Genomic DNA, 14,791 nt, shown 5'->3' with positions numbered 1-14,791 from the left:
CTTCATATGTTCAGAGGGCTAAATATTGATGGTCATTTTTGGGAGTCAAAAAAAGAAAGGAGCCTAACAACACGGATAGAAAGGAGTTGGCAAACAAATTGAATAAAAAACCATTAAGCCCAAGTGGCTGGAATGATGGGTCACAGGTCCATAAAATAAGCAAATGGACCTTGAGGATGCAAACAAGCTCAAAGGAGCTTGAAAAGAGAGAAATAGCAAACTCATGGGTAGTATATGATGTAAAAAAGTGAGATGGGCCACAGCAAGCCCAAAGTAATGCAAACAAAGGAAGTAAGGGGTTAATGGCAAGCTCATGAACCCTAAAGATGAGGACAAGGTAATTGGGTTAGGAAAGTCTAATGAAGTTAGTAAAAGTCCATGGAAACACAGAGTTAGGAAAAGGGCCAAGGAAGCCCAAGAGAAGCGAATGGGCCAAGGATGCCCAAGAGAAAACAAATGGGGCATAGGAGCCCGCAAGTAATGTGATGAAAAACCAATGGCCATACTAAGCCACTATGGAAATAATAACCAGCAGGCCCAAAGAGGTCCAGCAAGATTGGGTCAAATAAATGTCACAATAGGAATAATAGAGTGATATGGTAGAAAATGGTAGTAGTCAATGAGTAAACTGAAAGAAGGTAAAGCCTAAACATCAAACAAAGCCCAGCTCTTGAGAGGAGCAAGAAATCATAAAGCAGCCCATATAAAAGGTTAAGGACAGATGACAGACAATGCAGGCAAGCATCCAGACCGTGGCGAACGCATTAGCGGCATACATATTTTGAACATACATGAAAAGGAGGCATGCGCAAGGCCCAGACATCACCAACCTGTACCAGCCAATACGGGATATGGTGAGGTTATGGGTCAGAGGTAAGAGGGCATGGTTTGGCAGTGGGGAGAGGGGAAAACCTATTCTGGGATTCCTGCTCAAGCTCTTTTAGGGGATACGTCCTGTTGGGATGACATACCACCCAAAAGAAGTAAGGCTGAGTTGGAACCACTAGGTGCATGCCATGAGGGATAGAGAGAGAGAGAGTACCCACACCGTGGTTGGAAAGGGTGACACGGCAGACTAACAAACAAAATAGTTTTCCTTATCTGGAGATAGGGAGTGGTACAACAGACAGACCAATGGTGGTCGGCAAGTACCCCCAAACCAAACAAAGGTGGTTAAGGGCTAAAACAGTAAAATCCAGCCACGGCAGGCATTATAAAGAGAGGCTCTTGCCATGCACAAAGAACAACACAGAATCACGGTAACAAGAACTTCTAAGGGAAACCAGGAAATAGAAAAACAAGTATGGAGGAAAGAAAGAAAATATAAGAGGAAAGTTAAAAAATGAAGAAAAAAATAATTAGAGAGTTAGATCGCCAGGCATGCACCAATAGGTTGATTCCTTTTCTCCCTCTCAAAATCGTGCTCTCTGCCGAAAGTAAAAAGGTTCCTTTGAGCACCAACCATTCAGGTCCGTTTCCCTCAAAGTGATTAATTTCCACTGAAGGATTTCCCTAAGAGATTAATTGCGTTGAGAATAAGCGTTCTTCCCTCTCTAGTTTTGGTCCTGCGAACCAGATTTAATCTGATTTCTTTCTTCTTTTGATTAACTCATATACTACTCATTTATTTTCCTTGCTTTATAAAAGTAATTTTTGTTAAATTGTGATTATTTTTCTTGATTTGGGATTATCTATTCACTTTGATTAAGGAGTCAAAGTACTCTCTTTTGTCTTAATATTATCATATCTGTCTGCCATGACTCATCTAAAATAATTCTGCCTACTTTAAGTATGCTCTTAGCAAACGAGGCATACTTTGCACACAAGCTAGACCAAATTGAGTTGCAGTTGGAATGGTCTCAACTTCTTTACTCATAATACTTGGGCCTAGTACCACAGGAGGCAGCCCAGCCCAATACAACAAAAATGCCCGCTACACTTGTCTCTCTCAACACTCTATTTGGGTCATTTCTTTCCTTTGTCTTTCATTTATATCTCTTGAGTATCAGAGCCACCTAATTAGGAAATGCAAAATACCTCCAATTTGTATCACCTTTAACCTACCTCACTTCTATGGCCCACACAACTCATGATCCGACACTATCCCACCTAGTTGCTGTCCCTACTAAGGAGGTGGATATGAATAATTAAGTGCAATGCTAATAACATTTTTATTTATTAAATGACACTCATTCACTAGTTTTGGTGGACCAACAAACAAAGATGATTCTTGCATAATTTCTCAATAACAAGTCTTTGCCTTTTTCCAGTAGTAGGCTAGTTCGGATATATATGGGCACAAATTAACCTTGTGCATGAAACGAGATGACTTGTGAGTTCTTTTGTTTGAGGTTGCACATAGCCGACAATCACTTGTTTGAACCCAAATTTAATGAGCACCAACTTGGGTTAAACTTAAATTTTGTGATGTTATATATGGTCACACCTGTCATAAGAAAAAGTTTCTATCATTTCACTCTCACAATTCCAAAAAAAGAATAAATATGTTTTTTTTTTCCCCTTGAAAATTAAGTGGGGGTGGGGGGGAGTGGAAATAATAAATATAATTGCTGTTTTTTTTTTTTTAAGTGTCCTTGGTTAAATGGCCAAAAGATGAGTAAAACATATCACCCCCTTGGAGTTCCTTGATAACAGTTTCTGAATCACCTTCGAATTTGCACAGTTGAAGACCGAGTTCTGAAGCAAAAATGACCGCACGTCTGGCTGCTATCGTCTCCAAGCTCTCCACACTATGCGGTATATGAATTTTTTTCAGCCATTGCTGCAATAACCAGCCCCATAGAATCCCTAACCATGATACCAATCCCAGCTTCATCACTCTCATTGAACATCGCTCCATCGAAGTTTGCTTTATAATTTCCCGGTTCTGGAGGTAGCCATTTGCGTCGACGGATCAATTTTCCCCTACTACTGCTACTGCTGCTGGGTTCATCTCGGCATGACCGAAATTGCTGCAGAAAAGTTTTTGCAGCTTCTCCGATGCTTCCCAGAGGTATAGTCTTCTCCAACAACCTGGATTTGTTTCGGTGAGTCCATATAGACCATGCTGTAGTTGCAAACAGCTCTGCCACTCTTGGTTTTGATATGAGCCGATCAACTAAGTCAAGAAAAGAACCATGAGCTGCCTAGACCCAATTTACCCAGCTGAAATCCATACACCACACAGCCTTCACCGCTTCACAATCCCACGGGGCATGTTTTGTATCCTCTGCAATTCTGCCACAGAGGTTACATGTAGGGTTTGCTAGAATTTCTCTCTTCATCAAGTTCACTTTAGTTGGTAAACAGTCTGAGCAAGCTTTCCACAAGAAGTGTTAGATTTTTCCAGGCACTTGAGTTTCCAAATCCCAGACCATAAGCCCGAGACTCCACTTCTGGTTGAACCCGAGGCGGCTTCACTTCTTGAATCTTCACATACAAGCTTGTCACCCGATTTCACCAAGTAGACCCCATTTTTTTCCCATGACCACTAGAGAGAATCTGACTGAGCCGATGCACATGAAGGAATAGCTTTTATCTGTTGAACTTCAAACGGGAGAAAAGAATTTTCAATCACTTGAGTCTTCCATTTACCCGATTCCTGCTCAATCAAATCTGCCACACAAGTCCCACTATCCAAACCCGAGAGAGATGTAATTCTGCCTCTTGCAAGTCCTGGTATCCAACTATCTTTGAAGACTAAAGTCCTTGAGTCTAGTATATGTACTTAAATCCCTTATTTAACAATAATAGACTTTCTCAAATTATATATATTTTTAATTTTTTTAGAATAAATTTTATCAATGAAGCTAATTAAAATTCACAAAATATGGGGCAATTATTTAAAGCCCATATATAATAGATAATACCGCATGGTTGCTTAGTCTCTCTACCTGCCAGTCATTTAGCATGCATCTGTCAAGAAGCTGTAGCTAGGATTGATTTCATCAAATGATTATAGTTCCTTCTCCAAAAATAAAAAATAAAAAATAATGATTATAGTTAATTTTCGTGACTTACTAGCTACTTACCGAAGAATTTTATACCACTACTTAATTACATGACTTCCCAGAGCCTATATGAAGTTCATAAAGCCAATGCTTGTTAAATCTGGCAGATTTGGTGGCTGTGATCATCTAATTACATTACAAATGGTTGCCTTTGTTTATAAGTGTTTAAGGGTATAGTTAAGAAAAAATAAAAGGGTTTTTTTGGGGAAAAAGAAGATTTTTTATTATTATTTATAATTATTCAAAGTAACATCGTGAGGGGCTACTTTTGGAGAGTAGCCTCTATTTTAAAATTTTGTTTTGAAAACACAAATATTACATTGAAATAAGTTTTTTAAAACACAATTTCAGTGCAAAATGCAATATTTTTTGAAAGGGTAATTCCACCGTACCCTCTTTTCTTAGGGGGTACAGTATCCAATAGTAGGCGGTTGTTATACCAAGTTACCAAAACATCAGCCAAAATGGGCAAATGCCCTTTTTGCACAAAATATACAGCAGGTAAAACTTTTCGCATAAACTTAAAAATAAATAAATAATTGCATGGAACTCGAGTTCTTGGAACTCAAGTTCCATAAAATACGTCACTATAGAGATTTAAAACACCACTATAGAGCTCCCTATGGAGCGATCAAAATTTTAAAAAAAAAAAAAAAAAAAAAATTGCATGTTTTAAAACGCCACTATAAGGCTTTAAAACGCCGCTATAGGGCTCGCTATGGAGCAATCAAACTTAACAAAAAACTTGCATTTATTAAAACGCTACTATAGGGCTTTAAAACACCACTATAGGGATTTAAAATTGCATGGAATTTGAGTTCCATGCAAATTTTTTTTTTTAAAATTTTCAGTTTGTTATAACTCGATTGTCCAAAAATCGAATTTTAAATTGAAACTCAATTTTTAGAAAATCAAGTTTCAAAACAGGGGCATTTCTGTAATTCGTTTGAAAAATGGAGTAAAATGCTGGATTTTTTGCACAAAAAGGGCATTTGCCCATTTTAGCCCCAAAACATCACATTTGATGGTTTCATCTTCACATTGTGTAGTACTAACATCACATGTGACTGTACTTTTGTCACATTCAGTAGTTTCCTTATTTTTTTTCTCACATTTGATGGTACCATCCTCATATTGTGTAGTACCAACATTACATGTGACTGTATTTTTGTCACATTCGATGGTTCTCTTATTTTTTCTCACATGTGATGGTATCATCCTCACATTGTACAGTACCAACATCACATGTGAATGTACTTTTGTCACATTTGCTGGTTTTTTTTTTCTTACATTTAATGATATCATCCTCACATTGCAACATCATATTTGACTATACTTTTGTCACTTTTGGTGGTTCCTTTATTTTTTTTCTCATATTTGATGGTATCATCCTCATATTGCGCTGTACCAACATCACATGTGACTGTACTTTTGTCACATTCGGTGGTTCCTTTATTTTTTTCTCACATTTGATGATACCATCCTCACATTGCGCAATACCAACATCACATGTGATTGTACTTTTGTCACATTTCCTTACATTGCGCAATATCAACATCACATGTGACTGTATTTTTGTTACATTTGGTGGTTCCTTTATTTTTTTTCTCACATTTGATGGTACCATCTTCACATTGCGCAGTACCAACATCAAATATGACTGTACTTATGTCACATTCGGTGGTTCCCTTATTTTTTCTCACATTTTATAATATTATCCTTACATTGCGCAGTACCAATATCACATGTGACTGTACTTTTATCATATTTGGTGGTTCCCTTATTTTTTTTCTCACATTTTATGGTACCAGCCTCATATTGCATGATACCAACATTACATGTGACTATACTTTTGTCACATTCAGTGATTCCCTTATTTTTTTCTCACATTTGATGGTACCATCTTCACATTGTGCAGTACCAACATCACGTGTGAATGCACTTTCGTATAATAAAAAATTTCTAGGCTCTGCTCTCAGTTTCTAATTCTTTGACTTTCTTCCCCTCTCTCTTAGTTTTTCTATAGACTATGCTTCCCTCTTCAATTTCGTCTCTCTCAAATTCTTCTCGTCCAAACCATCCACAAGAACCTATCTAGAGTGACAATTACTAAACTAAACCCCAAGCAAGACCCATAAAAGAAGAAACAATCCCTAAGCCATGAACGGTACCTCCCTAACTCTAGCGAGGGAATTGTTCTCGCCAAACAATAAAAATCCATTGTTTATTTGTTGTCCTGTGTTCCCTCTATCTCTCAACCGTGCTCTCTTTCCTCTCTCTTCGACTTCACTCCATTTTCAAAAAGGACCTCACCATTAATTGACCTTGCCGGCATAGGGAAAGGGGTTTTACACGACGACGATTGAAACCCATTTTAGGTACTGTAGAGTTGGTTTGAAATTTCCCCAATTTTTTTTTTGATTTGTGCTCACTTTTTCACCAAAATCTCTTGATGATGGCGTTTGTGAGGTTTGTTCATTCCAAGTTGACTTTTTTTTCCCCCTCTATTTTGTTAGAAGAATTTGATAAAGTTCACATTTTTATTGATTTTTTGTGAGGATTTGTGTTTGTTTGGGGTTTGATTTTGATGGGTATTTATCATTTTGGTGATTGGTCGTTTTGTTTATGGTTATTTAATCTTGCATGCGTTTCATACTTTTGGTATCCTCTGTTTGGTTGCTTAGAATGTATTGGGAAAAGAGAATAAAATGGAATCTCAAATTTCAATGTTTTCTGTTGTGTTGGATTTGAAAAAAATTATAATAATACATCTGAGTGGGGTTTATTGATTTTTGTTTCCCTAGGTTTAAATTGATGGGAAATTTTGGGAACCAAAAGCTTGAATTCCCTTCACTTTTCCCACCTCTTCTTTATAACCAAACAGAGGTGTAAGGCTTTTGCATTTTGCATTGTAGGCTTCAGCTTTTCGCGTAATTTGTCAAATTCATTGGTTGTACTACAAATTTTGTAAAGGTTAGTAAATGCTAGGCCTTTTGTATTGTTATCTCTCTGTTCTCAGGCTAACTGTTTAATTGGTATTTGACTTCCCCCATTTACCTCATTCTATGAATAGCAAATTACTTGAAATGAAACCCTTTTCTTGTCTGAGCACTGACATGTATTTTTTGGCTGATCTTAGGAACATGTGTATAATCGGCTTCAAACAGTTAAAATTTAAGTCTTGTGCATCATTTTAATTTGTTCATTTGTCAATTTTATCATTATATTTACTTACTTTCTTGGTTTCCAGCTATGGTTGGTATTTCTCCTTTGTGCAAGGATTTGTCTACTTGATACTCATATACTTACAAGATTTCACCCCCAAGCAAATGGTGAACCCTTGGAAGACGTATGTGAAACTCTCTGCTATTCTTGTGGGTTCTCATGGATTAACAAAGGGGTCCTTGGCCATTCTTAATTATCCAGCTCAGATCATGTTCAAATCAACAAAGGTAAATGGTGAAGGAATATGTGTTTGTGTCAATTATAATTTTTGGTTTCTACATCTGTTGTTGATCAACTTCATTTTGTTATAATTATGGAAATCTAAATAAAAGTTTTGAGAATTTTACTGTTTTGGATATCATTTGATTGAGCCATTCTTATACATTATTTTGAAATGTAGAATATCTAATTGAAGATGCCTTTCATTTTTCTGACATATGTGTCTGTGATTGTGAGAATTCAGGTCCTGCTTGTCATGATAATAGGTGCCTTCATTCCTGGCTTGAGAAGCAAATATCCAATTCATGAATACATATCTGCTCTGCTTCTAATAATTGGTCTAATCCTTTTCACCTTAGCAGATGCCTATACATCTCCTAATTTTAGCATTTTTGGTGTTGTAATGATATTGGTTGCTCTAATCATGGATGCATTTCTGGGAAATTTTAAAGAAGTAATTTTTACCATGAATTCTGATACCACACAGATGACTAATCCTTCCCTTCTGTTTATGATTGTCAAAAAGAATCGTGACCAAAACAACAAAATACTATTTTTATTCTAACTTAAAATTTTGTTATTGTTCTCCTGACAGACGGAGATGTTATTCTGCTCAACAGTAGTTGGGTTGCCATTTTTAGTTCCACCAATGATTTTAACAGGAGAACTTGGAATTTTTGATACAGGATATGAATGAAGCATTTTATGTGTTGTTTTCTCTCTTTTTTTTTTTTCTTTTTTTTTTTTTGAATGCATACATTTGTTTTTATTGTCTTTCCTGAGGTCATCACTCCCATTTGTAGGTTTCACTATCATTGTTATGTTTGCTTGTTGGAAACTTAAAGGTTTAAATGTTGTGGAACATTCAAATCTTATGATCTCATAACAACATTTTTCATGGAATTTAACTTTTGGGTTTTTGATTGATGTCGGCATGCAGATACCAACTACTAGAAAGGTGGTCACTTTGTTCCTGTCATTCTTGATATTTACCAAGCCATTAACAGAACAGCACGGGACGGGGTTGTTGCTCATAGCAATGGGAATCATCCTGAAGATGTTGCTTGAAAACAAACTGCCGGGTAGTAGTGCCGCTGCAAAGCATAGAAAACCATCCATAAAAGCAGACAATAGCCTACTAGCAAATGAAGGTGTAGTGGAGGAAGAGAGCAGGCCCCTAGTTTGAAGATCAAAGTAGTTGTTCATTTTTTTAATTATTTTTTTTTCCAATTTGTTGTTTTGGGTTCCCTAATTCAGCTAGGTCATAAAGGTGGACAAAAAGCACAAGAGAGAAGAGAGAGAAGAGAGTGAGATATAGAAAACTATGATGAAAATTCAACTAGTGTTTTGGTACTATTCATGGGTCTCACTATACTATTTCAACTCATTTTTACCTTTATTTATAATACTTACAGCAAAAAGTTTTTAGTTTCAGTAAAATAAGCAAATCTCAAACAGACCCTAATTCCAGCCCATTTAGAAAATTAGATACCACATAAAAGTGTTGATTCAGAGTTTAAATAACTAGGGTGGTCTGAAACATACTGTATATAGCCAACAGGTATCAGATTTCCCACCAAGTCTATGGATTAGAAGTCACCAAAAGGGCCCCGGCTCAAAAAAACCTCAAAAAAAAGAGTCCAAAATGGACAAAAACTCGAACACGGGACTGGCACCCAAAAGGGCCATTCGGAACTTATGGAGTGTCGATTAGCAAAAATTTGGGCCCTAGCCTGAGGGCACTTTGATTGGGATAAAACACATCCTTTTCGATTTTTTAGAGATAAGGACGCGCCCCAGTTTGTATTTTGATCATTTAGCTATTTTTTCGAACACCCTAGCCTTTATAAATAGAGGAGGCCTCTCAAAATTCAGCACACTTTTTCACACTCTCTGAATCCCCTCTTTCTGACTCCTCTTCTTTTATTTTCTCTTTTATGTTAAAGACATTTTGGAGGTTCTAACCTTAGGAATTTCTTTTCTGTATGCAAAATATTTTAGGTTTCAAGTATAATTGAATAAATTTCTCTGAATCCTAAAATATTCATTCACTACTAAGAAGAGGACACATGCAAGAGGTAGTTAATTTCTTTTCTTTTTCTAGCCTTCTATATTAATTTTGATTGATGAGGCATGAATAGGTTTAGGATTTTTTATTTTATTTTATTTTTTATTCTTATATAATTGCCATGCTTTGTTTAGATTGTTTTTCTTTCTTTAAATATGTTTTTAGATGATTTTTTATTTCAATTCTTTCTCTTTAACTTCAAAATCTGCAATGACTATTAACACAAAACAAATCTGTATCTTCCTTAGACGCAGATCTGAATTTTTTCAAATCCAAAACATATCTATATCTTCCTTAGATGTGAATTTTTTTAAAACACCAAAACAGATCTGCATCTTCCTTAGATGCAAATCTGAATTTTTTAAAACGCAAAACCAATCTGTATCTTCCTTATATGCAGATCTGAATTTTTTTAAAACATAATGCTAATATGTATCTTCCTTAGATGCAGATTTGTATTTTTCTAGTCATAAAACTAATCTGAATCTTTTTCTAAAAAAATTTTCTTCTTTATAAAATTGCAGATTTTAAAACTTAAAAGAAAGGATTGAAAGCTAGGTTATAATTTTTTTATATGTGATGCATGTAACATAGATTTATTTTATGAGCGGTTCCTTTTCTAAAAATAAAAAAATAAAAATAAAAATAAAAGGTCTTTTTCTTATTTTATTCATAAAAAACAGATTTGATTTTTTTTTAATTATTTACAAATCTAAATTTTCTAATCTACAAAATGGATCTGAATTCTTTTACATATAAATCTAAATCATTTTTTAAAACTTTGCTCTAAAACAGATCTGATATTTTTTAGCTAAAACCTTGTTCTTTCTTTACATAAAAACATATTTGATTTTTCTTCTTTACAAATCTAATTTTTTTGTCTACATAAAAACAGATCTGATTTTCTTTATAAAATTATTTCTTATTTACATAAAAATAAATCTGGTTTCTTTTTAATAAATCAAATCTCATTTTTTTTTTATTTCACAAAAACGGATTTGAATCTTTTTAAAGAAGAGGAAACATTCATAAGATAAATTTATTTGAGTTGACGTTAGTCAAGTGTTTGTCATATGTTCAACATATCATTTATATCATGCAAAAAGGATATATTGGTCATTAGAGTCTAGAAGACCGGACTTTGTCTAGGCAGAATGGGTGCCTAATACCTTCCCATTTCGTAACCTAGCCTTCGAATTTAGTTCTTTTGAATACGTAGATCTATGCCTTGTCTTTCTTTTTATTTTTGTGTAGATTATAACTAGGAAAAAAAAACCATGTATTCTTTTGGTAGATTGTAACTTGGACTTAAAGCATTGCAAGTTTTAATTTACTAAGATTCCATTTATCATTATTCAATCAATGACAATGAAATATTTTGATCATGTATTTTTGTATTTTATTTTTTCTTATTTTTTGTATAAAAAATAAGTGGCGATTTCACACCACTTACCCCAAAAAAGAAGTGCCCTTAAAAGCACCCAAATCTCTTTTTTGAGGGCACCCCAATTTTGACTGTCTCTCACATATACATACATAAATACATTTATATATATATATATATATATATACTCTCTCTCTCTCTCTCTCTCTCTCTCTCTCTCTCTCTCTCTCTGAGAGAGAGAGAGAGAGAGAGTTGGGTTCAAGTTACACCTGGTATAACCCTAAGTAATGTAACACTACTCAATATTTTTTAGTTGGATGCAAATTTTGATAAATCTACCGTTAGATTACATTATCTTCATATATTTTCCATGCTTGCAAAATTTCAAGATGATTAAGGATTAATAGTTATGTCATTAATAAATTTTTTAAATTCAAGTTTTTGTAGTTTAAAATAATGTATAAAAGATGAGTTTATAGATCAACTGGTAAATAACATCCAATTGACATGAAAATTTGCATGATTGTTAAGAACATATAGAACATGTAATTCAACAGTGGGATTTTCAAAATATGAATTTTATAACAAGTTATTAGGAGGTGTAACATTGCTTAAAGTTACACCAGGTGTAACTTGAACCCAACCTATATATATATATATAAAAGAAAAAACAATTAGAAGAATATTTTTATTATTAGAAAATAATATGTTGACATTACACCAGTGCCAAACTTGAGTTGTATAATTTACATATGTCTTGAATTTGGGCCGGATGTGTCAGCAATGATATTTTCATCATTCTGCACCAAGGTTCAAATTCCGCACAGTAATAATCACAATAAATCATGTTAGTAGTTAAAAGAAATTTTGAAAAATGTTATATCTATCCTTTTTTTATGAAGGTTACGAAAACTTGTAACTTATTATACATAGGGGAGGGGGGGATTGATGTGATTGTTTGATTGTCTACCAAATAATTGCATTTTTTATCAAGAACCTTATAGTTCAGCTCATTTAAGGTTTAAATCCACTCTTTCTATTATAATTACTAGCTTGTAATCCCATGAATATGCATGGATACACTTAAAGATATATAATAAGATGCATAATATAATTCATATATATATAATTTAAATACTATTAATAGTCATTTTTATATTTTGTTAAATCTTTAAAAAAAAATTGTAAGGATATTATTAGGTATAAAATGTAAATTGTCCATGTTTTTCTAAAAAAAATTATTGTGAAACGCATTTTTTTTTTTAGGATTCATTTATTTTAGACTCTTTGGTTTTTGTACTTAATAACCTACTTAGATGAATATTTATGATGTGCTCTCACATTTAATTTTAAAATTAAGAAATAATACTCTTTAAGAATAAATAATTTAGGACACATGGCACAAAATTGAAACTCTAATTTAAAATTCTAATTTGAGTTTTTCTCAGCTTCACCTATTATTATATATATAGATAGATTAAATTATAAATAATAAAAAATTGCAGTATTTTTGAAATGTATTATTTCCCCCATCGGAACATGGTTCTATCATCTAGTCACTAGTGCATGGATCTATCAAAGACAATATACATATGGTGCTTGGGAAAAAAAAAACAAATGAAAAACTGAAAAAGACCTCACACTTTTAAATTACTTACTTTGAACAAGTCCATGCTTTGATTTGACGTGAAAGTTTTTGTATGAAATTGACAAAAGAATAAAACATAAACCTGAGTACTTTTTTTTTTTTTTTTTGTGGAGAAAATGAACTACAACAGAACAGTAACAAGCAAACACAATAGCTACACAGCATCCAAATGGATTACATCAGACACAGAAAAAGGGATCTCTTCAAGCCAAGCCAGCACGTGTCAACCTTCATAGCATTGCGGGCTAGAGTGTGAGCAACCTGGTTTACCTCCCTCTTTGTATGATGGAAATCATAGCTTTTCAAAGCCTTTGCCAACTGTTTCATGTCCTCAATGATGTGTCCAATATGACAAGTAGAGTCAGCAGAGTCTTAGATAGCTTTAACCACCCCAAGTGAATCACTCTCAATTATAACACAATTAAAGCTAGTTTCAATTGCAAACCTGATGGCTCGCTGGATAGCCAATGTCTTAATGACCTCTGCCTCTTGCACACCTTCCACTTTCTCCGACAAAGCAACCAGCACCCAACCTTGACTGTCACGCACCACCACACCTATGCCTGCTAAATTAGACTCTTTGAAGATAGCTCCATGTACATTAGCTTTGAACCAGCCTTGGGGGGGTGGTACCCATTTCAAATTTTCCTTTGGTCTAGCAGCTTTCATTCCTTCCTTCATGGATTGAAATTCGAGTCTGAAATTGTTAGCCCAAGAAATCACATCATGAGGGACTTTATCAAGCTCATTCACTCTTATTTTGTTTCAGCAAAACCATAAAGACCAAGCAAGGATTGCGAACTGCTCCTGCACCTCTGGCTGATCTAATTGGAGAATAAAATTTGTCACCTCCTCAAAATTCTGATGCTGAGAATTGCAAAACAAGCCCCATAATGGGCTGCTTTCCCACACCACTCTTGCTGAAGGACAAAACCATAGGATTGTTGGGTTTTTGTATCTCTTACAAAAAACACACACGCAGCGGAAGCAACAAAAACGGATCTACTTCAATCATGAAAGATAAACATGTAACCATGAATTACTAGAATCAAAGAATAGAAAGCGTACCTTGGTGCAGTGAATTTCAAAACTAAACTTGAGAATACCTTCAATCTTCATCTCAATTCCACATGGTGCCCAAGATGTGTGGTCTCTCAATCAGTCTTTTGTACATAGATTCCCAAAGAAAAATCCTTCTCCTTTCCCTTGTGGAGAAAAACTGATTTCTTTTTCTTTTCATCTTACGTACGTTAAAACCATTCACATAGTTTCTTTATTTAATAACACTTATTAAATAATGACTGATTTCTAATTGGGTTAGCCTTTTGGGCCTACCCAATTGGGCTTTAGTTTGTGGCTTGAGATGGGACCAAAGGGACCAATAAGACACTAGCTCCAATGGGCCTTGGGCTTTTCCGTCAACTCTTGACAAGTCCAAAGTTACCATTAATTATATTCAATACCACTATAAGAATATAATTGCACTCTAGGCCTTATAGCAGATTGGGATGGAACAATACTAGAGTGGAGTTGATGAATGTGAATAAGGCTTGTTCTCGATTCTTCCAACTGAGATACTCAGGGTTTGGCTCATTGGTAAAGCTTCCAGAACTGTCCTTCAAGAAAGGATCAGGTGCTACATTCGAGCCATCAACGAAGCCTATCATAGCATAAGCTTCAAGAATCACAACGATTTGATGTTTCCAGACCATATAATTTGTGAAATCCAGCTTCATCGTCATCATACTCGCCATACTAGATAAGAGTAGCAACGATGGATTCACGAAGGAATTTGTAGGAGTAGTTGTTGTGGAATTGGAGCTCGGAGCAGAAGCCATTAATGGTGGCTCTGATACCATGAAAAGCAATATGAAGAAAACAGAGTAGAGAGCAAAGGAAGCAAAGAAGAGATAGGAAATTTATGAGCTAAAAAATCTAAGTTTCTTGATTTCATTTCTTCACTGAATCCAGTACATATACCCAACTTATTCCGTAAAGATTGGGATCACTGTAACTAACTGTAGCTTGACTCATCAGGTGCTTACACGTGGACTTACACCATAACTGACTTCAACATTACATTTAAGCATAAGCTACATACAGTTTTAGACTTTAAACCTACTCTACTGCAGGTCATTTTCCTTCTGCCTTGTCATATGCCTCAGTTATATCACCTGCCTTTACAAGTATGACTTACGTTAAATCTATAAGCTAAAACTGAGAAACTACAATGTTCA

The 14,791-nt window shown here is 34.8% G+C and overlaps 1 protein-coding gene across 1 annotated transcript; it reads left to right on the top strand.

The window, feature by feature from the left end:
- The first annotated feature begins 721 nt into the window (after positions 1-721).
- Positions 722-8,849, top strand: LOC111985134 (UDP-galactose/UDP-glucose transporter 4-like). The gene is made up of 5 exons (XM_065761136.1): positions 722-873; positions 7,261-7,462; positions 7,699-7,943; positions 8,052-8,148; positions 8,395-8,849. Exons 1-5 carry the CDS (start codon positions 722-724, stop codon positions 8,638-8,640), a joined length of 942 nt encoding a protein of 313 aa, XP_065617208.1. The 3' UTR covers positions 8,641-8,849.
- The last annotated feature ends 5,942 nt before the right edge of the window (positions 8,850-14,791 follow it).

Source organism: Quercus suber, unplaced genomic scaffold (assembly GCF_002906115.3).
Source record: "Quercus suber isolate HL8 unplaced genomic scaffold, Cork oak 2.0 scaffold_398, whole genome shotgun sequence".
Taxonomy (NCBI): Eukaryota; Viridiplantae; Streptophyta; class Magnoliopsida; order Fagales; family Fagaceae; genus Quercus; species Quercus suber.
This window is presented reverse-complemented; position numbering and strand designations above follow the sequence as displayed.